Source organism: Zosterops lateralis (genome assembly GCF_965231275.1).
Source record: "Zosterops lateralis genome assembly, chromosome: 16".
In the NCBI taxonomy this organism is placed as follows: domain Eukaryota; kingdom Metazoa; phylum Chordata; class Aves; order Passeriformes; family Zosteropidae; genus Zosterops; species Zosterops lateralis.
Genome location: NC_139776.1, coordinates 13,745,968 through 13,766,874, shown reverse-complemented (window position 1 = coordinate 13,766,874; position 20,907 = coordinate 13,745,968). Strand labels below are relative to the sequence as shown.

The 20,907-nt window shown below is 40.6% G+C and overlaps 1 protein-coding gene and 1 long non-coding RNA gene across 7 annotated transcripts in view; one reads left to right on the top strand and one right to left on the bottom strand.

Moving 5' to 3' along the window:
- On the top strand, positions 1 to 2,003 carry LOC310915818. The gene is made up of 3 exons (XR_014591224.1): positions 1 to 160; positions 1,079 to 1,550; positions 1,903 to 2,003. It is a non-coding gene; the product is annotated as an uncharacterized lncRNA (long non-coding RNA).
- Positions 1,943 to 20,907, bottom strand: part of ITCH (itchy E3 ubiquitin protein ligase) — a 60,311-nt gene continuing 41,346 nt past the window's right edge. For 3 of the 6 annotated variants that reach the window (XM_083872959.1, XM_083872963.1, XM_083872962.1), the window contains exons 12-24: positions 20,296 to 20,380; positions 18,691 to 18,819; positions 17,979 to 18,051; positions 16,526 to 16,597; positions 15,790 to 15,878; positions 14,978 to 15,137; positions 14,562 to 14,695; positions 12,266 to 12,406; positions 10,429 to 10,549; positions 9,386 to 9,490; positions 9,064 to 9,160; positions 8,622 to 8,694; positions 6,035 to 7,942 (exon numbers count right to left, since the gene is read on the bottom strand). In XM_083872959.1, coding sequence (XP_083729085.1) covers positions 7,843 to 7,942; positions 8,622 to 8,694; positions 9,064 to 9,160; positions 9,386 to 9,490; positions 10,429 to 10,549; positions 12,266 to 12,406; positions 14,562 to 14,695; positions 14,978 to 15,137; positions 15,790 to 15,878; positions 16,526 to 16,597; positions 17,979 to 18,051; positions 18,691 to 18,819; positions 20,296 to 20,380 — 1,379 coding nt within the window. In that variant the 3' untranslated portion in view covers positions 6,035 to 7,842. Of the gene's footprint in view, positions 2,054 to 2,997; positions 3,170 to 6,034; positions 7,943 to 8,621; positions 8,695 to 9,063; positions 9,161 to 9,385; positions 9,491 to 10,428; positions 10,550 to 12,265; positions 12,407 to 14,561; positions 14,696 to 14,977; positions 15,138 to 15,789; positions 15,879 to 16,525; positions 16,598 to 17,978; positions 18,052 to 18,690; positions 18,820 to 20,295; positions 20,381 to 20,907 lie in introns of those variants that run through there. The other 3 variants (XR_014591223.1, XM_083872961.1, XM_083872960.1) reach the window with 3 other exon arrangements.

The following is a 20,907-nucleotide window of genomic DNA, read 5'->3' as shown; positions in this document are numbered from 1 at the left end:
CGGAGACACTCCCCGGGCCTTCCACCAACTCGGGTCCCTCACAAACGCCCCCCAAGCTCCCGAGGCCGCTCCCGGGAACAGGGAGGGGTCCCTGATCCGGTTTTACGGACGTCAGCGTGAAACCCAGCCTTCCAGTACCTGAAAGGGACTTACAGAAAAGGTGGGACGAGTCTATTTACAAGAGCCTGGAGTGACATGACAAAGGGCGATTGGTTCCCATTGAAAGAGGGGAGGTTTAAATTGGAGATTAGGAAGAAATCCTTCCCTGTGAGGGTGGGGAGGCCCTGGCACAGGGTGCCCAGAGAAGCTGAGACTGCTCCATCCCTGGCAGTGTCCAAGGCCAGGCTGGACGGGGCTTGGAGCAACTTGGGATTGTGGAAGGTGACCCTGCCCATGGCAGGAGGTGGAGAGATGGCCTTTAAAAGTCCCTTCCCACCCAACCCATTCTGTAATTTCATGATAATGGGGGTGGGGAGTTCTTTTTTCCCCCCAAATGGCTGCATCCTCTCAGCTGCTGCCAGAGCCCCCCGGCACAGGGGCAGAGCCGCTCCTAGGCACGGTGCACCCTAAAACTGTGGGAGCTCCCTGCCACAGCCCTGGGGATCCATGTCCTGAGGATAAAGGTGTGTGCTGCCCCTGCCAGTGAGAAAGGAAGAGCTCTCAGCTCCCTTAGGGGAAAGACTGGAGGTGACCATGGCAAAGCAAAATAACACACTGAAGAACTGCATCCCATGTAACTCCAGCTCTGTTCTACACACACAATAGCAGCAGTTGGGACTTTCCTCCTGACCTCACGCTCTGCTAGAAGTGAAACAGACAGTCCCAGAATGGTTTGGGTGGGAAGGGACCTTTAAGGGCCATCTCATGCCAACCCCTGCCATGGGCAGGGACACCTTCCACTATCCCAGGGTGCTCCAAGCCTGTCCAAGCTGGCCTTGGACACTTCCTGGGACCAGGGGCAGCCACAGCTGCTCTGGGCACCCTGTGCCAGAGCCTCACGACCCTTACAGGGAAGATTTTCTTCCCAAAATCCAATCTCAACCTACTCCCTCCCTATTATTTTGAATGCTCCTTTCAGGACCACGACCCTGGAATCAGCAGACACTGGGCTCACTGAGCTTCCACAGCAGTCACAGAGAGCTGGTATTGGGTGAAATGTAAAACATCTTCACAAAGTAGTTTTAGATTCCACCCCCCCCCCCCCCCCAAAAGCCAGGATTTGACACAGCAGGTAAGCTCACTGGCCTCTCCACTCTGTCAGTCTGCATTCTCCTTAGAGGAAACAAGATTTCTCCAATGAGCCCTGTCATTTGTGCACTGCTGGGCTGACACATGGATAATGGACATGGGATCAGGCATTTCCACAGACCAGGAAAAAAAAATTCCTTCTTTAGAGATATGGCTATTTCCTCTTCTAGTGGCTATTTACAACTCTGCAACCTAATTCAGTTAAATTCTAATCTCTCTTAGCAGTCCAACAGCAGGGTTTACAGCTTGGCTCCAAAAAGTCATTTTGCCATGGATTCATTTAACTTCTCTTCTGTGTGATGGTAAGATTTGGGCAATAGTAAGGATGTGGTGGATAATTTGGGCAATAATAAGCAGTGCACATCTGCCATCAGACACCCAAACCAAACATGGGTTTGTTTAAACAACCATTCCCATCCTGTCATGAACAAAACCTTCAACATCCCCACCCAGGGCTGGTGCTGACATTAGCACCCTCATCATCAAAGCAAACAGGAAAAAAAAAAAGGTGCAACTGAGATGTACATTTATCATACATTGCATTGTGATTAAATTTTGCCTTTTTAAAATAAACTTCAAATGTATGTGAAATACCCTTGTGGTAAAAATGGACAGAGATAATATTTTTCTCCTTAAAATGCCTTTATTAATCAGCTCTTTCAAGGGTGGCTTGAGGGACCTGCAGCCGGGTTCACCCGTGAGGAGGAAGTTCCTGCAGAGCTGGAGAACTCTTTCCTTGCCAGGGGTCTCCAAGGAGTTCTGATTTCCGTTGGGTTGGCTTGGGGTCTTGCCTTTTCTTGGGTATCTTTAGGTTACAGCGAGTTACAAAAAATTGTCCATTAATACTTTAGGGTAAACATGGTTTAGTACTGTCTTTTGTAGGTCTAAATCTTACAGTGATTTATTTTTATAGGGGTTTTTTGGTGTTAAAAAGGGTCCCAGAGTACATTATGGTTCTTAATTTACATGTACTACAAGGTCGCCTGGGGGAGGGGGCGTCATTTCGTAACCAGCGCTGCAGCTCATGGCAGGAGCGGGCCGGGATCTCGGGGGAAGGGGGCGGCAGCACTGGAGCCACGCGGATTCTCTGCACGGGAGAGCGGGCACGGCACGTCCCGGCTGCACCGCACGGGGAGCGGGCGCCTCGGGGGTCTCACGGTTTTGATGGTGGGGGTGTGTGTATGTTTTTGGCGGCTCCACAGCGGGAGTGGAGTGGGAGCGGGGCCAGGGTCTGGCAGCTGGGGCAGATTCATGCTGGCTCTGGTGGGGGAGGGCGCGCCGGCGGTGGCGCCTCGGCAGCAATTTGCCGCGGCTTTGGGAGCGGGTTTTTGGAGCGGGCCAGGCCGGGAGTCGGGGCGGCTGCAGGGGCACACGGCATGGCTTTGGTGGTGGTGGTGGGACAGCCGTGCGGGCCGGGAGCAGCGCGCCGCCCCGTCGGCAGAGCCACGCCGGGGCGGTGGCAGCGGCGGGAAGGCGCGGGCAGCGGGCATCTCGCAGGGGGAGGGGCTGGGGCGGCCCGCTCTGGTGTCTGTGGGGGGACAGGCTCCCCTGACGGTGGGCAGCCCGCTCCAGTGTCGGGGGGGGGGCTGCGGGCGGCCTCCAGTGACCAAGCAGCCCCCCCCACCCCCCACTGCCACCCCAGGGGGACCACGGACGTGGCTCCTTACTGTTACATTACAATTTAAAATTATTAACATTTAAAATATTAATACACTTATTACATAACAATCAAGGGTTTCAACTCTTCAAATCTCCAACATATATTTAGGAGCTTTCCAAATTTCACTCCTTTCACTTGTAGCTGTACTCACATAAAGCTGCCCAAAGCAGTGTCAAATTTTGGGTTTTCACAATTTACTAGGATGCTTTTAAGTAGTTCCCTTCGAAGCTTGGAGGAAGCAACTCCACACCAACTTCCCTGCTGCAGAAAAAGACAGTTGTTATTGCATGTATTTGCCTGGGACAGGAAGTCATCCTTGGGATTTGCTGCCCCTAACAAAACTGTGTTAACCAAGCCTGTGGGAACACCTGGGAAAGTCAGTAGAGGGAGAACACAATGGGAAGGTCTGCAGGGAAGGATGATGTAGGGACTAATTGACCAAACTGGACAGAATCAGGCCCTTGAGACAGAATCACAAAATTAACTAGGTTGGAAGAGATCTTTGAGATCACCAAGTCTAACCTATGACCTAAGCCTTGATGGGACATCCCTGTCAGCACTAAAACCTCACTCCAAAGCCCACTCTCAGTTTTCTCGGTAAGCTTGTGACCAGGAGAGATTCTGATGACAGGAAGAATCTAAATCCCACCTCCCCCTTTCAAGGAGGATCAGAGACACTACAAGACTGGTTGCTGTCCTGGGTTGTAGTGTAGGATGTACACAAAGTATTTATTCTATCACCATCTTCATGAACTGTTAAACCAAGTGGGGCAGTGTTTTCCCAGGCCCCCTGCCTTTGGGCTGTCTTCTGTTAATGGCCCATTAACTCCTTGCCCATGACTCACAGGTAACTCCCTCCAGGAGTTATCTCTGTTTAATGGGCCATCAAGGACCCACTTCACGACTCATCATCCCATTGTAAGATGCTCCACCCAGGGGGAGGAGCCAAGCATTCTCACCTGGATATAATCTGAGATTTGGGACAGTACAAGCAGCCCTTACCTACTGGATTCCCAGAGGACCAGAGCTACCAGACCTTTCTGTGGGATCACTGCTTCAGGAAGACCACCTCATCTGGACTGCTTCCAGCACCCTGCTCAGGTTGTGTTCTGACTCTGTCAGTGGTCCTTTATGTTATTGCATTTATTTTTACCTTTTTACCTTTCTTCTTATTAAATTGTATTTCTGAATTTGAGCCTCTCACTTGTTTTGCTTTCAAACCATGACAGTTTGTCTCATTAGAACTTCCCTTCCCCTCTTTGTGGCATTCTCTCAATCCAAACCACTTGCAGTGTCATTCCTCATTGCTGGTATCCTTGCAACAAGTGCTGCAATGAGATGTTACAGCTGTTGCTCCTGCAGAACCTCTCTCCACCCCCTCCCTCAGGCCTCAGCAGCCTCACAGCCCTCACTGGCTCCTCAGGGCAGCATCCACAAGCACTAAAAATCCACAAATAGTGTCCAAAATCTCCTGTTCAATATCCGATGCAATGAACAAGAGTGAATGAGGTCTTGGAAAAGAATCACGGTGGAATGACAAGTCCAGACAGCCTAACCCTTGCCCCCATGAGCACACAATTCATTGCCACCTGGATTTTCTGTCACGTGTAAGGAATAAAGACCAGACCACCAGCTCTTTAAGTAGTTTTATAAAAGTATTTGACTTACTGAGATACTGTTACAGTTACCTGAGTATTTGAAATTACAATGCAAGGAAATATCGACAATGAATTTCATTACAGTATTTTACAATCCAGTGCTGCTGATCCCAGTTTCTACATGAGTTCACTAGAGCACATATACACAAACAGTGATTCTTGGAGAAAATTAAAGACAGCACAGAAAGGGGGGCTGGAGATACCAATATAACAGAGTTGAGATGACAAATCCAGTGCAGCATGTAATAAAATAAAAGCTAAAAAAACCACCCAAAAACAAAACAAAAAAAAAACCCAACACCACCTAACACCCCAAATAATTTTTTATTTTTCTCAAAATAATAAAAAAGGTTGGGTTTTTTTTTTAAACACAAGCAACTGGATTAAAAAAAACCCCAAACCTTCATACTAGATCAGATAAAGACATGATGTATTTACTGTGCATGTCATTAGTAAATGAACAGTTCCTGAGCTACTCCTAACAATAAGGCTTTGTTAATTCTCAGTATTTCATTCTCTCATGTCATTCTCATGAGGGAAAATTCTAAATAAAATTTCTTTTAATACTTGGTAATTAGGAACAAGTGACAATTGCATATGAATGTACATTTGTGACATATTTATGCAGCTCAGGTTGCTAAAACAGTTGAAGCAGTAGGAGATAAATTCATTAATCTTGACTGAAAATCTCACTTGTAAATCCAATCTACAAAAACCTGTTATCTGGGACAGCAGCTGCTCTGGGCTCATCCCTGTATTGCTTCACCAGATCCCCAGAAAGAACTGAAAAGTGCACCAGTGGCTTGTATAATTCCTTTTAACTTCTACACAACATGCTGTAAAAATTTAAAAGATTTGTTAGTATTCTCAAGTCAAATGCCTAAAGAATCTGAACTTGTGCCTTCAGGAATATTGTCAATGTAACACTGTAGAGCTGCTTTAAACTTTTTATATTTGGCCAAAACTGATGTTTCACTGATTATTTTTTCCCCTCAATGAATTCTTTATTTTCAATATTTTAAAATCATATCTGGTGCTTGGGATATCCAGCCCCCTTTCTCACATCCTGGTACAGCAGAAAAGACATAAAAACATGCCATTTAAATTAAAGAAACAATGGAATAAGTGGAATCCTGGACATGAAAAATATATACAAGCAGGTATGTTTTTCCTGAACTAAACATTTCAACCATAAAAATATTCAACAGCCAAACCCTATAGAACTAGGGCTAAGGCTATTTCAATTATAACTATTCTTTATTTTAAAAATATAGGGCTGACAGCCTTTTGGGTGATATTTATACATGAACAATAGTTCTAAGTTCCCTACACAAGTTGTAAAGCAATATGCAGAACATAGACTATTTTTTCATAGCTTAACCTTGTATTATCTTGCTTAATTTAATCTCTCTTGTAAATATGTTAGATAACTACATTTCATTGTAAGAACAGAAAATATATATATAAGGCTTTTTTTTTTTTCTCCTCATGAGCTGTATACTGTGATAGATCCCAATGTTGTGGAAGTTGGCAATTCTTCTCCCAGTCACAGCTGAAGGTGAATTCTCACCATCAATGCAACTTTAAACAAGGGGCATTCCTGTGTCATCAGCACCTCTCCCCAGGCCTTCCTTTGATTAAGCCTGACAAGTCCCACTCTCCTGTCTTCCCAAAGTATTTATCACTGAACCCTAACACACTTGTGAAGTCAGTTAAAACCTGTAGTGTCTTGGTTCTTCTTAGGCCTGAATTAGTTTTTCCCTCTTGCAGTTTAGATGGATGAGACAGCAGGAAAAAGATACTCTTTTTCCAGATTGAATGTTCAGTTTTACACTTTCCCACTGTCCTGTTTCAGCTCTGTCATCTGAAAGAGTCTTAAATGCAGCTCTTGCCTCAGTGCTCTGAGCTGCAGGTTTACTTTAATATGTGCTACATGTTTTTTCAAGTGTTACGTCTCTCACTGTGGCTACAGCTCATTTCACTGGTGTCTGACTTCCTCCCTTCAGGGGAAGGGAAAGGGCTGACCAGACCCAAAAAGTGCATTCAGTCTAAAGGAGCAGTAAAATGCAAAATGTTATTGTAAACTGGAAAAGAATTAACAGATTCTAAAAAGAAATAAAAGATATTAATTCAACAGGAACTTGCTACAAAAATTACTAGCTGTAAGCAGCTTAGGGTAAATTTGCTTAGAAACCTCCCCAAAAACTTTTGTTTCAAACTTTATAGAACTATTTACTGATGCTCCAGCTTCCCAAAAACCTGTAATCCATGTCTGAACTTTGTAATCCTCTTGGCCTCAGCCAGTCTCACACATTAGTTCATCTGCAGAAATGATGAGTAGGACAATTTTCTGAATCCAATTGTTTTGTGTCTCTTCCTGAGAGCCAATCTTCGGAGCAAACTGACTGCGACATGTAGGAAAAACACCGAGGGTAATGTCCATTAACACTGCTGACAAACAGCCTGCAAACAGGAACCTCAATGGAATCAGTGCAATCCCAGCTGGGCTTGTCTTTTGCAAAACAAGTGAAGTACCACAGTGTTAATATTGATTTTGAAGTTAAAATGTATTACACGGCAAAAGCTCAGAACCCTTCAGAGGGCGCAGAGCAGTGTTCCAGCAACTTTGGGCAGGTGTCTCTTTTGCTGACAGGAGCAGGACTGGGATAAACCAAAGCAAAGCTATGACCTGGATTTGTGCCACAGTTTGACATCCCCTTAAACAGCAGCTTCAGTCCAACTGGCATATGAGCAGACTCCAGGCAAGGAAAAACAGTCTGGCCACACTTAGAGTTAGAAAAAGGAGCTTAAGGAATGGAGCTGCTCATGGCACAGAGGTGGATCCAGGCTGGCTCTGATACTGCTGTTAAGAGGCTCAGGATGCTGCTGCAGCATTGCAGCCACCAATGAACTTCCCAGTGCATCAGTAGCAAAAATGCTACTAGAAAGGAAAGACAAAACTATTGTTAAAAATCTGTCAGTCACTAAGGACACATTCTAATTAATGAATGGTAAAGCAGAGCCCAAAGCTGTATTAAACCTCTACTTCAGTCATCAGTCACTTGTAGCCGTATCTGATTTTGCATTTGATTTCTGAAAGTGCTCAGTAGAAATCCAGAGTTAATGTGGATAACCTCAGGATAACATCCATTTATTTACACATTAGTACTGCTAAATAAATCCAAGTCATGTCTACTTTACAATGAAGTGTGCTACAAGCAGAAGTGAAGCACATACATCGTGTTGGGTTCACATTCTTCAAGGTGCAAATTTCAGCTACTCTTGCCCAAATCCTTCTGTTTCTTCAATTGCAAATAACAGCTTTTCCTTCAACTGCTCATAATTCTTATACGGTGGAAGGTCTAAGCGATTAAAACTGAAAAATAAAATAAAAAATTAAGTACTGATGAAGAACTCAATAGGAACAAAAAAAAAAATCCATTATGAATATGGGCAATTTGAATTTTTGCTGTGGAGATGGATACCGCGATTTATACCCCAAGAAAAACTGACTACTGATACAAATGTAGGTATTTTTGAAGGCAGAGGTTAGGATTAAAGTGCTCAGACAGTGATAGTTTTCATTAAATTTTCCTAGTTGGAGAAAACGCAACCTCTAGGTGGTTAATCATTCATTATTCAGACACAAAATTTTCAATTTGTGTGGTTTTGCCTACCACTACCACCCAAAGAAAAGAGCAGAAGTGACCTTTTCTCTGGAAGTGTGTGAATGTGGCTATTTTACTAAGGAGTGCAGTGATAACAAAAGATAGTCCCAGTCCTGTTAGACAGTACTGTTAGTTACTTTAATTATTCAGTAATATATTATACAAATCCATGGAATTCACAATAGAACCTATTCCATGCCACAAGAGGTTTTCAGAAGTTCAGTTATCATTCAACAACATAATCCATTGGTGTAATTTATAATTGCTTTCACAGAGTCTCAACCATGAATGAATATTCAGCATATTACCCATTTACTAAAATGTCAAAGAAGACTGTGATCACCAAAACCAGAGCAATAGCAATATTCTGATTTGTTATGTACTCACCAGGTATGACTTCTAGGTAACCAATTTTCCTTTCCAACCTTTTCAATACAGAATTTTTGGGGTCCATTGCTCCCTGTAACAAATTTCAATAGACATGGCATAGGTCCAGCTACCTTTGTATCACTACAACACACATCTGAAGCATGCAAGGCTTAAGTAAAGAGAGGATTACCATTATTTGCACAGAGAAGGGACATTTTGTCTCACTATACATCTCTGCCTGGATCAAAGTATGCATGTGGAGAAATGCATCAATTTGAAGTGATTTTAAAGTGCAATAAAGAGGTGTAAACATTCCTTCCATATTTTTCCATCATAGCTCATGTATATGCATGGCTTACAAAACAGTATTTAAAATAAAATTCATTTTAAATGCCATAAATATATAATTTGGTTATTTTTAGAAGTATCTCCTGCATTAGAAGGGTTATTGAATACATACCCATGAGGTCAGCAAATCCTCCCACTGGCAATCTGCATGTTCCAGTCACAAACTGCAAAAGTCTCATCCTCTTCTCATTATCTATTTCTTTCACAAACTGAAAAATAGTAATTGAAATAAACATTTAGGGATATATTCAATCTTCAGACTTTCACATCATCACCATCCACAGATGAACAGTAAAGTGGCTGTTGGGAACAGCTGGGATAGCAGTAACAGTTTCTATCTGCACTCTGCAGGCATGCTCAGTGTTCTGACCACTGTCCACTGAGCTGTGCTCTGCAACTTCTGCTGGTCTGAGAATAAAGCAAAATCTGCAAACCTGCCAGAACCACACAATCTGCCTGCTGGTCCTGGTGTAGTGCCTGTAGATGGTGTGTCTCTGCCAGTCATTCAGGTCGATTTCTTGCATTCCACAGAGAAGCACCTTTGGAGGAAAAAAAGGGAAATAAGCAGAGGAGTACAAATTTCCACTTTCCTTCTGTGATCTTGCACACAGTAAAAAAGAACAACTGGACCCTCACTTAGCAGCACTTGTAGTAACAATTTCTTGGTTTTAATTTTAAACTTCATCCAAAACTTCTATAAACAAAGACTGGTGATGTTTCATGAAGTGTATTTGGAGAGGCCACAAATTAGAGGGCATCTCTGCTGTGAAAAATGTAGTAATCATTTGCAATTTTAGGAATAAATTCTTCCCCGTGAGGGTGGTGAGGCCCTGGCACAGGGTGCCCAGAGAAGCTGTGGCTGCCCCTGGATCCCTGGAAGTGTCCAAAGCCAGGCTCGATGCGGCTTGGAGCAACCCGGGCTACTGGAAGATGACTGCATATGGAAGGGGGCTGGAACAAGATTATTTAAGATCCCAACACAAACCATTCTGGGATTCTATGTAGACATTCAAGCCAGTTTATCTTTGCCCAGCCATACAATTCTTCACTAGGGATGGGATGTTTTGTTTCGATGGTTTTACTTTTCAAACTGAACAGGTGCTTCAGAAAGTGTAATTCTGAGAGATCAAACCCAAACCAAGAACTTGGCCCAATCTATATGCAAGCATCCATTGCATATCTGGCTTTATCTCTCATTCTGTCAAGTTACTCCTTCTCTGAACACAGAAAAATCAAAGAATCACTAAAACAAAGTAAGAAATTTCTGCTAACAGAATGTTGGCGTTCAGAAGTATCTAATTTGGCTGCTAAGAGGAAAGTCAAGGAAAACACAATAATCTAATACTATTCCATGAAGTTTCCCCCATATTCCTTATAAAAACGTCAGCCTCAGTAAGTTCTGCTCTTCAGATATACTGGCTGGAGTTTATTTTATGCATAATGACTTGGATCCAGCAATAACCAAGCAATCTTTTACCTCCAGCTCCTTTGCATCAAAATACTGCAAATACTGTTGTGGCAGAATTTCATTGAAGCCTTCAAAGAAAGCCTGTGTCTGCTCCTCAACACCTCGGGACAGTCTCCATTCTGCTACTAGCCTGGAAAAGAAGACACACCGAGATCATTTAAATGACCCATGCTAACCCAAGCCTACATCTTTGCCTATTTTGAGATGAACTGTAAGCTAAGTTAAAAAAAAACATGGAAAGTCTGGAAAGTTCTGGGGATAGAGCACTGTATAATTTTATCAGCAGCCTTTACTCTGTGCAAATGATTTAATTTTTTCTCTAAATTACCCTAAGTGTTCAACTGTTCTGCTACAGAAGTATTTTGGACTCAAAGAGGAGGCAGCATGTCTTCACTGATTATATTAATGAGAGCACAGCAGTCCCAAGGTATCCGAAGATTTTGTCTGATAATTCTCCCCAGAAATCTCAGTTGTTCTCCATGACAAGGTAAAAAACAAGTCAAGTTGTACTGGTGAAGAGCAGCAGGACTGCCAGCTTACCAAGCAGTGACTATGTCCATTTGAAAAGTTCCATATTTGTTTCTGTTAATCATGAAACTTTGCTCTGTGGCAGAAACTCCACTCTCCATTAATAAAAGGGTGAAAAGCAGGCAGGAGACACGGAGAACCTGAACCCAGGGAGAAGCAGATATTATGCTGAATTCAAACCTAACCTGTCAGGAGCACTGGAGTCTAAAGGAGAGGTGGCTGTTTCCCATTTCATTGGGGGACTTAAAGCAGGGCTTGGAGTAAAGACAGAAGAATCTGAATCAAACTGGAATCTGAGCTCTCCCTGGGTTCCTACAAACTAGAGGAGAGTGATTTTCTGCGGATCCTCCCTCCTGCCAAATGCCAGTATGTTTCTTGTGCAAACACCACCTCTTTTGTGAATCACTGAAATGTCTGCAGATTTCTCATGTGATGAAAACAGAGCCCACTCCCGACTCCCTCGCCCTGCCCACAGAAAAAGCCTTCACAGACCACATCGTAACGAAGAGGAAAATTCTCTGTGATTCAGTTTAGTTTGTGCCTGCAATGTGTGAGGACTTTTTTTTTTTTTTTTTTTTTTTTTTTTTTGCAAGCACATCCTCCAAGCTTTTATGTTGAAGTTCACACCTTAAACTCGAGCTGCGGTACTGCTGCACACTGAGGAGGGAGGGGCTATTTCAGGACAAAGCAGGTCACTGTTCACATTCTTATTCCTTAATCACTCTTAGGCTCCTTCACTCTTAATCCATTGTTTTAAAACATTTTTGTGATGCAAATAAGATCCTTACTTTACGACAATGAAATCTATGACATCATTCATAATACCTACAACCACAATACCAGTTCAGATAAAACTAATAGCAATTCCAAGTATCTTTGAAAAATAAAAATCTTCAGAAAAACATCCAAAAAAGTTCTCAAAAAATCCCCAAAAAACCAACCCCTCAAAACCCCAAATGAACCAGAAATGGCTGGCTAGAACATCAGTAGGCTATGAAGCAATATAATTATAATAATAAACACATGTAACATTTCATTAAATACATGACAGTCACAATTCTTGTCATGGTATTCTGCCAAACTGAGATAACTCTAGAAAAAAAGTAGACTTTCGTCTAATCACGATCTTTAGGAAAAGTCGATTTTAGAAACTTATTTCTATCAATATTCCTTTCAAATATGAGATCCAAACACTTGCCACTTGTTGCCAGCATCAGTAATTATTCAGCAATGCTTTAGATTACACAGACAGTCTTTTGTTGCTAGAAATCAAGAAAGAAAATGACAGAGGTATTTTAAAGTCTTCATTTATTCTTACCTGATGTAGTCTTCTTTGTTTTCTTCTGTGACCAGAATGTTGCTACCATTTGGCTTCAAATCATGGCTTTTGATTTCACCTAGTATTTCTTTATCCACAGAAAAAAACATTTCCAAACCACATTCTTCAATATCATTCTCTCTGGAAGGAAAAAAAATACAGTTTTAAATAACTGTGTTGAGAACTTGCACACAGTAGAGGAGACGAGTACGAAGAACCTCAAGGTAGAAGGTTTGAGGTACATAGTCAATATAAGGAAATGTTCCTTACACAATAATTATGGCCTTGCAAGAAGTCTTGGAGTTTGTATGTTGATTTATGCTTTTGCAAAATGAAGAACTGCCTGTATACACAGAGATTTTGATGATCATTTTCCTCCAAAATAAAGTGCAAAATCCAGGTATTTATCCTGACCCATAACACAGCAATGCCAGTCTTGAAAACATGGCCGTGGTTTATTGTGCCTCATGATGGAACTGCACTTCTGAACTTCACCTTTCCAAAATACATGGTACTGCAGGAAACCTTGGGTGAGGAAGGAAGACTTCAGATGAAGGACTGATTTTATTTCATCATCCATCCCTTTTAAAATGGAAGCTACATGCTCCAGCTCAGTTTGGCAGATGATTTCTAAAAGTCCCCTTCCAAACCCAGTCAATCTGTGAAATCCTCAAACTTGTGGGAATGAGGAAAACAGCCCTCTGATACAAGTGCCAATGAATGCTTTCTTGCAAAGTTATAAAATTTGCTTTTTTGTGAGGAAAAAATTTATGTCTGCCTGACAGACATGGCTCTTCTCCCCTGTAAATGTGCAGTCCTGTCCTCAGGGGTACCTCAAGCAGGACTACAGACAAGCAGGCTCAGCTACACTGAAGTGTGGGTCTGGACTAAGAGGACTCTGCAGCCTTGGAGGTGAAGCCTTTTCTCCAATTTTCACATCCTTAAGTGTTTTTTCGAAGGGCCTAAGCCTTTTCTGGACTCCAGCCTAGAAGATTTCTATCACTACAGAAATTGCTTTGAATTAAAAAGAAGGCACATAAGCACATCCATGGAGTGCAGAACATACCACCCTGAAAACCAAACAAAATTCCTATCTCAATCTTAAACATCCCATATGCTGCTTTCTCTACTCCTCAGTATTTAAGATAAACCTTCCAAGAACCACACTATAGGGGATGAAAATCTGGGTTTTATATTTAGTTTTGCATTTCAAACCCAATCTATTCTCACACCTTCTATGATGTTTTCAAATCATGTTTCAAACTATTCTTGTGTGATTCTTAAGTGAAATGTTTTGTCTCTAGTCACAAGAAAGACTATTTTTTTCTGCAAAATTGTTTTTACTATAGCTGAAGAAAAAAAATTACTCAGTTTGTCTTTTTCTTCTAATATATTTGTTAACATTTTTAACTGAAAAAAAAATTGTTACTGAAACAAAAGGTGCACATCAACCATGGATTAAAACATGTGGCATTCTCCTATGATGAAATCAGTAAAGAATTACAATGTTTTAGATCAAAGGGGTTTTAAAAATTATTTCTTTAAATTATCTGTAATAGATAATTCCAAAATAATTGGGGTCTAGAAACACCACATCCTTTTTACTTGCTAGTCTCTGGAGAGGAGTTTGCAAAGGAGTGGAAGAGGAGGACTCCACAAAAGCATGGACAGAGAGGTGCCTGACTATGCAGACATGGAAGGCTGCAGGTAAGAATGGTCTGGAATCATTAAGCCTGGGGCAAAAATACCAGGACAGCTAGAACTTCTTTAAACCATTAAACCTTCAATACCAACCCTGAAGTCAAATTGCAAGTGTGACTAACAGAAGAATTATGTGGTAGTAAATAATAAACTACATTTGTTATCTTCATGTTATTGTAGCACTAAACATTTTGTATTCTAACTAAACCAGGTACTAGAGAAACATTAAATGGGTTTTTGCTGATTTCTTTTAATCAGTTATCTGAGAAGTCTCAGTCGAATTTACTCAAGCCATTTTATTTGTTACCATGTTCAAGACTGCCACATCTGTATGTCTAACTAGAATTAGCCAACAAAAACACAACACAAGATGCTGCACATAATATGCAAGGAACCAAAAAGGCTCTGAATTAATAAATTATTATTTGTGTATCTGAAGTCACAGTAAAAATTCCATACTGCTCTAACATAATCATATGTTAGATTATATTTTTCTGTGGGATTGTTAGTAATAGATTTACACCTACTTCCTGGCAGAAGTGAAAACCAAAAACATTGTATTGTTATTTCAAGAACAAAATGAAGTCAAACTCACTTTACCCAGATGAGAGAGTTGTAAAACTCTGGGTCAACAGATTCTAAATCCTTGAGTCCTACTGCCTTGTTTAGGATACGTTTATAGAATGGCAGAGAGAAACCAGTGTCAATGAACTTCCCATGGAACAAAGCCTGAGGAACACAAAAACAGACAAAATAATGCAAAGGATACTTCAGTACTTAATATGACAACATTCTGTTCTCTGTGCCCATGAAATCTGACAGCCAAAGGATTAAACCAACCTGAGTACCATGACTGCCAATATGCTGAATTAGCTTTTGCCAACAGGAGTTACAGGCAAAACACCTGATACTGTCAACTTAAAAATGGATTATTTAATTATCCATCTAACGACACAGTATTTATTTATAGGAAAATTACAGGACAGACCTGCTTCCTGCTTTAGGACTTACCATGGCAATGAACCTCCCGATGAATCTGAAGTATTTCAGGTGGTCTGGGTTGATGTAAGAGGCTGGGTTTATCTGTAAGCAGTAGTTATCTTTTCCTGCATATTCAAACAGGCAATACATGGGGTTCAGGACTTCGTGTGACAATAAAAAGAACCACTCCCTGAAATCACACAAACAATAAAAACACATTTCAAAATAAATTACAGCAGAAATTACTGTAGCTAACTCATGTTGACTCAGGCTCTTGTTGGCACAGTCTGCCTCCTTCCCCAGAGAGCAGCTGGCCCACGCTGACACCAAAGGGAAACTACAGCAAATTACAAATTAAAATGCAAAGTTGCAATGACAGACAACTGTCAGTGGCTTGGATAAAACCCACTCTTATCTAAACAAGCACATTGCAAGTCTACCACTGATCTAAACATCCAGGGTTGGGGAATGCTAATTAACATATGCACTTCTCCATTACATTCCTGTCAATACTTTGGATTTAAATGTAGATTTCTGTCACTTTTTCAATAAACTCTACTTTGACATTAACAGTTGGGTCAAAGGCTCACTTTAGTTCAGTAAACCGGATCTCTTTAATTGTGGAGATGATTAAAGTCATTCCTAATGCAAACTGAAAATCATTTTATACAGTTTTAAGACATGAAAACATCTTCCAGAACTGCCTCTCTCAGATATTCCAAGTTAAGGAATAAACTTCACTCCTATTGTGAAAGCACTGCAGTTTAAGTATCTACTTTGGGGAAGCCTTCACATCACCACTTGCATAACAAGTTATTATCTGCTATTTTAGTGTAGTTTACCTTGCCACACCTCCATAATCTAAACCTTCTTCACCAGGGAAAATAACCCATAAACGTCTCCGGAGATCCTGAGGGCTGAAGCTCATTATCTTAGTGAAAGAAAAACAATCAATTCTTTTTAAGAAAACAGCTATAAGCAATTGTTAGAATTATTATTATTTTCTAACCAGCACTAGCATATTTAGTAATTTGGAAAAATTTTAATCAGGGTCTACAGACTTTAACAAGACCTTAACATTTTAACCTTAGGTCTACAGAGATTAATAAGAATTTCACTTCTACTAATACAAAAAGAATTAATAGTTTTTGTTTTTTAAAACAATAATTAGTCATTTCAAGACAATCAGACTAAAATCAACTTAATATATTTTTTGTACATAGCCCATGCTGGTACAACACACTGCGAGGAAAAATGCACCAACAAACATAAGCACAACAAAAACATCCTGAGAATTGGGTGCTGCTCTGCCCCAGTACTCTCCTCAAAATTAACTCACATTTTAAATCATTTTGAGGAAAAAAAAAATCACCTTTGTCAGATAAATCAGTGCCAGAACTTCCTATTTTAGACTGATCTTTTAAGTTTGAATGCAGCCTAACCATTAAACTAATATTTTTTTGTTAGTCTGACTTAAAGTAACATTAGCAAAAAATCAAAGGCTCAAAAATAACATGTGAGAATAAATTTGATAACTCCACTTTTCATGCCCATTACTCCCATGTTTTAATACAATACCTGCTGAAATGAGTCCTCGAATAATGTTTTCCTGCTCACTGTGATCTTTATGTGCTGTGGCATTGCCAGTTGCTGAAAGAAAATTTTTTAGAGGTGAAGGGTACAATCACTAAAGTTTCTACTTCTGAGTCTGGATTGCTATTTGTTGTATATATTAAAAGGTACTGTTGAATTTCATTAATCAATACAAAACAAACTCAGGAATCAAGGTACATGAATTGTAATTTAATCCAAGAACAAACTGGTCCAAACATTGCCATCTACAGTGATATGAACACACCTCTAGATGCTGCTCAGAACAGGTTAAATATTGCACTCCTACAAGATACTGGAAAACACGAAGATCAATAACATATTCCAGCTCAGGAAGGCTTTCTACCCCAGAACTGATGAGACACATGAAGTACCTTTCCTATGAGAAAAGGTTGAAAGAATTGGGATTGTTCAGCCTGGAGAAGCTCCAGGGTGACCTGTGACCTTCCAGTACTTGGAAGGGACCAAGAAAGATAGAGACAGACTACTGACAAAGGCCTGGAGCAACTGGACACATGGAATGGCTTCCCACTGCCAGAGGTAGGGTTAGGTGAGATATTGGGAAGGAATTCCCAATATCCCAAAAGGGTGCTGAGGCCCTAGCACAGGTTGCCCAGAGAAGCTGTGGCTGTCCCTGGATCCCTGGGAGTGTCCAAAGCCAGGCTGGATGGGACTTGGAGCCACCTGGGATAATGGAAGGTGTCCCTGCCCATGGCAGGAGGTTGGAATGGGATGATCTTTAAGATCCCTTCCAACTCAAAGCATTCTGTGATTCTATAAATTTAATAAAAAATTAGAAATTCAGGCTATACCACATGAAATTCCAAGTGAAAAATGAGGCTAGTCTCTCTACTCTTTTCAAAGGATAATTCAGTGACTCTTGAAAACTGCAACATTTAAACCAAAGAATTTTTCCTAAACATAAAGTTATTTAATCTCTTTATATAAGGATCTTAGAGGACTGACACACTGGAATTTGATATTATGTTAGAGCACCCTAACGTGCACCACAGTACATCCTTCACTGCTTAGTCTTGTGTCACAAATGCCCTGCATTTTCTGCCAGAAGTGGGTATTTATATAGAAAGTAGATTTTGTATTAACTCTAAAAATACTGTGCCTCCATATATTCATCCATTAACAGTAGCAAGAAAACACTATTCAGAAACCCACCACTTCAAAGAAAGTAAGGAAATCAATGTTTTCCTTTATTCTAAAACATTTTAAAGCCAAAAAGTTATATCACTTTAAAGCTTACATGAGATTATACAATTCCTCCATTTACTCCCTCCTAATTTAACTCACCTTTAACCTTAGAGCAGTTTGATTCCCTTTACTGGAAGGCACTGAAGAAGGCATTGAAAGCATGTAAGCAAAACCAAAAGTGCAAGCAAATATTGCCAAAAAAATGAATACATACCTGACACCAGAATCTGAAATAATGGACCTTGGCCTTGAAATCACGCACATAAGCTATCTGAGGTCCATTGTCTCTGCAACCAGAAGGAGGAAAAGAATGAATTTCCAAGTGTTTTTGTAACTGAAGTAAAAGCCTACAAACGTATTAGTCATACAGCTATATGGTTTAGCTGGCTAACTAGTCACATTTTTTGATTTTGGGGTGTAATTTCTTGTTTTTAAATTAAAAAGAATAATCTTCCTTTGTAAACTATGGAATGCTTAACAGTATATTTAAAACACTGCCTGATCATTAACTGTAAAAAAAGATTCTAACAATAAAGATGTGATGATATTCAGTCAACTTGAGAGGTAAATTCTGGTTTCAACTTTATTCCGGTTCCTAAAAAAAAAATCAAAAAAAGAAAGGGTTGGGTCTTTTCTAAAGAGACTAGTAACTCTAAGGAGGGGATTTGTCATCAACAGGATAGATGCAGCTCCTCCATTACTCTCAAATCTCATACAGTACATGGCAAGAAGGATTCTGCAGTGTTCAGAATTCTGCCTTCTTCAGGGACTTTCAGTGAATGAAAAATCCCAGGTAATTAAAAAGCAATGCTGCATGTAAACCTTCCGGCCTAATAATGTAGTAAGAGGAAAAAAATCAAAGATTTCAAAAATGATGTGTGCTAAACTGACTTTTGAAACCTTAGTAAAATATTAAGAACACTTACAGAGCAGACTTGCCCGTGCGGGGATCTATGTACGTAGTAGTTCTTCTATTGTGATCCACAAAGTAGGGAATTCCATCCACAGTAAATCGCATTTCCCAGCCCTCTGGCAAGGGTTTCTCATTTAACTGACTATGGATACAAGAAAATACATGGTAACTGATCAACTTAATCTATTAAGTTCAATAGTAATAACTGAGACAGTAAGCATTTTGGAAAATCTAGAAAATCTACAGATTGAGAAAATTTCCATTTGAATTTATTTTAGCTTTATCCCTCCTCTCCTAAATTTTCAGTCAACTCTCAATTAGACCAAAATGACCATTTAAGGAAACATTAGCTCATTTGCTTGCACTACCCTAAATAAAGGCAAGAAAAAACCTTAGGGGAAAAGTGTAAGAAAGGTTTATTGTTTCCTTCACAAACAAGAGAATTTTATCTTCTAACTATGAGGCTTTTAGTCAAAAACTGTCATAATTTCAATTAGCAGCTTTTGGTAACTCACATATAATTTCAACAGCCAAAAATGTTTCAGAATGATAAAAATAAAAGAAAATGCAAATACTGATCATGTAGAATTTTCTGACCGTTTTCAACTCAGTTTTGCTATACACAAAAGCAGATCTCAACATAGCTGAAAAACCTGAGCAGTACCACTGAAGTGCTCCCCAGTGGCTTCCCTCCATAAATACCATGTCTGTGCAGACCAAACATTCTGTTGTTGGGCTGCTCCAAGAGTAACTGCTCACCACAGCTGACTCCTGCAGAGGTGAATGGCTACAGCTGTGACCACATAGCCTTGGCTGCCCTCCTTCCCCTCCTCCATGGAGGACAGGTGAAGTTGCTTCACCACATAGACGTTTTTAGCTCAAACAGCCGTTGGGACTGAACACACTTCACCCTCAACTTCCTGCCTCCATTCCTTACCTTGGAGACTTTGCAGTGACAGAGCCCAAAATAAACAGAACTCCAGTGTTTTTAGTAATGCCTCAAGTTCTCTGTCTCCTTTATTCCTCCTTTTTTTAAAAAGGTGTGAGGAAAAGCGCTAGTTTTTTGGGTTTGTCTTCTTTCTGTCTCCTACCTATCCCTGGAAGTGTCCACAAGGCTAGCCTGGACGGGGCTTGGACAATCTGGGATTGGAGGGTGTCCATGCCCATGGCAGAAGAGTGGAACGAGATGGACTTTAAGGTCCTTCCAACCCAAACCATTCTGTGATTCTACGACTGTCTGGGAAACAATCAAAGTCTTATTCGAGACTCTGCACTCTCATCATCGTACAAAGGAAATATCTCCTTCCTCCAATGACACAAATGTTTAGACAAATGTAATCGATTACTTATGAAAAGTAGAAGCTGTCCTGGGGAATGAGCTTATTGCTTACTGTTGACCAAGGCTTTTCTGGTCAATGTAGGATGACAAAGTAATACTGTGACAGTTTTCATTTTGGCCAATATCTCAACTTTTTATCAGGCTCTCTCACGTTTGCATAGCATAATCCATGCCACACCTGTGGGCAGCAATTCCTGGCTCACTCTACTCTCACTACTTGGCTACATTTTAATTTCATTTACATTTTCATCATACATGCAGCTGCAACCGATTTCTTACCCCTGACTCCTGGGGTCTTCCCACTGAGTGATTCGTGTGTTATGATTGACAAAATACACTCTGCCATTGCTGTCAGTTCTCTTTTCTGAAAAGATGTAAAAGGAGAAAAAAATCAAATTCCTTCTTTAATATATTGAGGAGACTGTATCAAATAAATAATATCAATCACCAGACCCTGCCACAGCCTCTCCTGCTCTCAGGTTTCTCTGTATCTTCTCTGACCCAACATATTTTCACTTTCACTGACATTATTCCTTACTACGTGATTTATTTTGTAATTGCAGGAAAAATTAATTGGGAAAAGGGAAAATCTTGAGCTGTTTTGTCCACAGGAAATTTCAGCTGTGTCAAATATTGTGATGTGCCTGACAAGCAACACAGAAATCAAACAAAGAGGAGGGAAGGGATGTACACAAAAGTATCAAGAAGGTACAAGGGGGCTTCAAGTTTCAATTATAGCAGGGAATAAAAAATGGTCAATGCTGTTTCCAAGAAAACCCATTTATATTTTCTCTCAGATGAACGATGGGCATACATTGACCTAACACTGCCTATGAGAAATGCCCTGGCTTGCTCCTCTCTACCATTCTGCAGCTCTTCATACCATTTTTA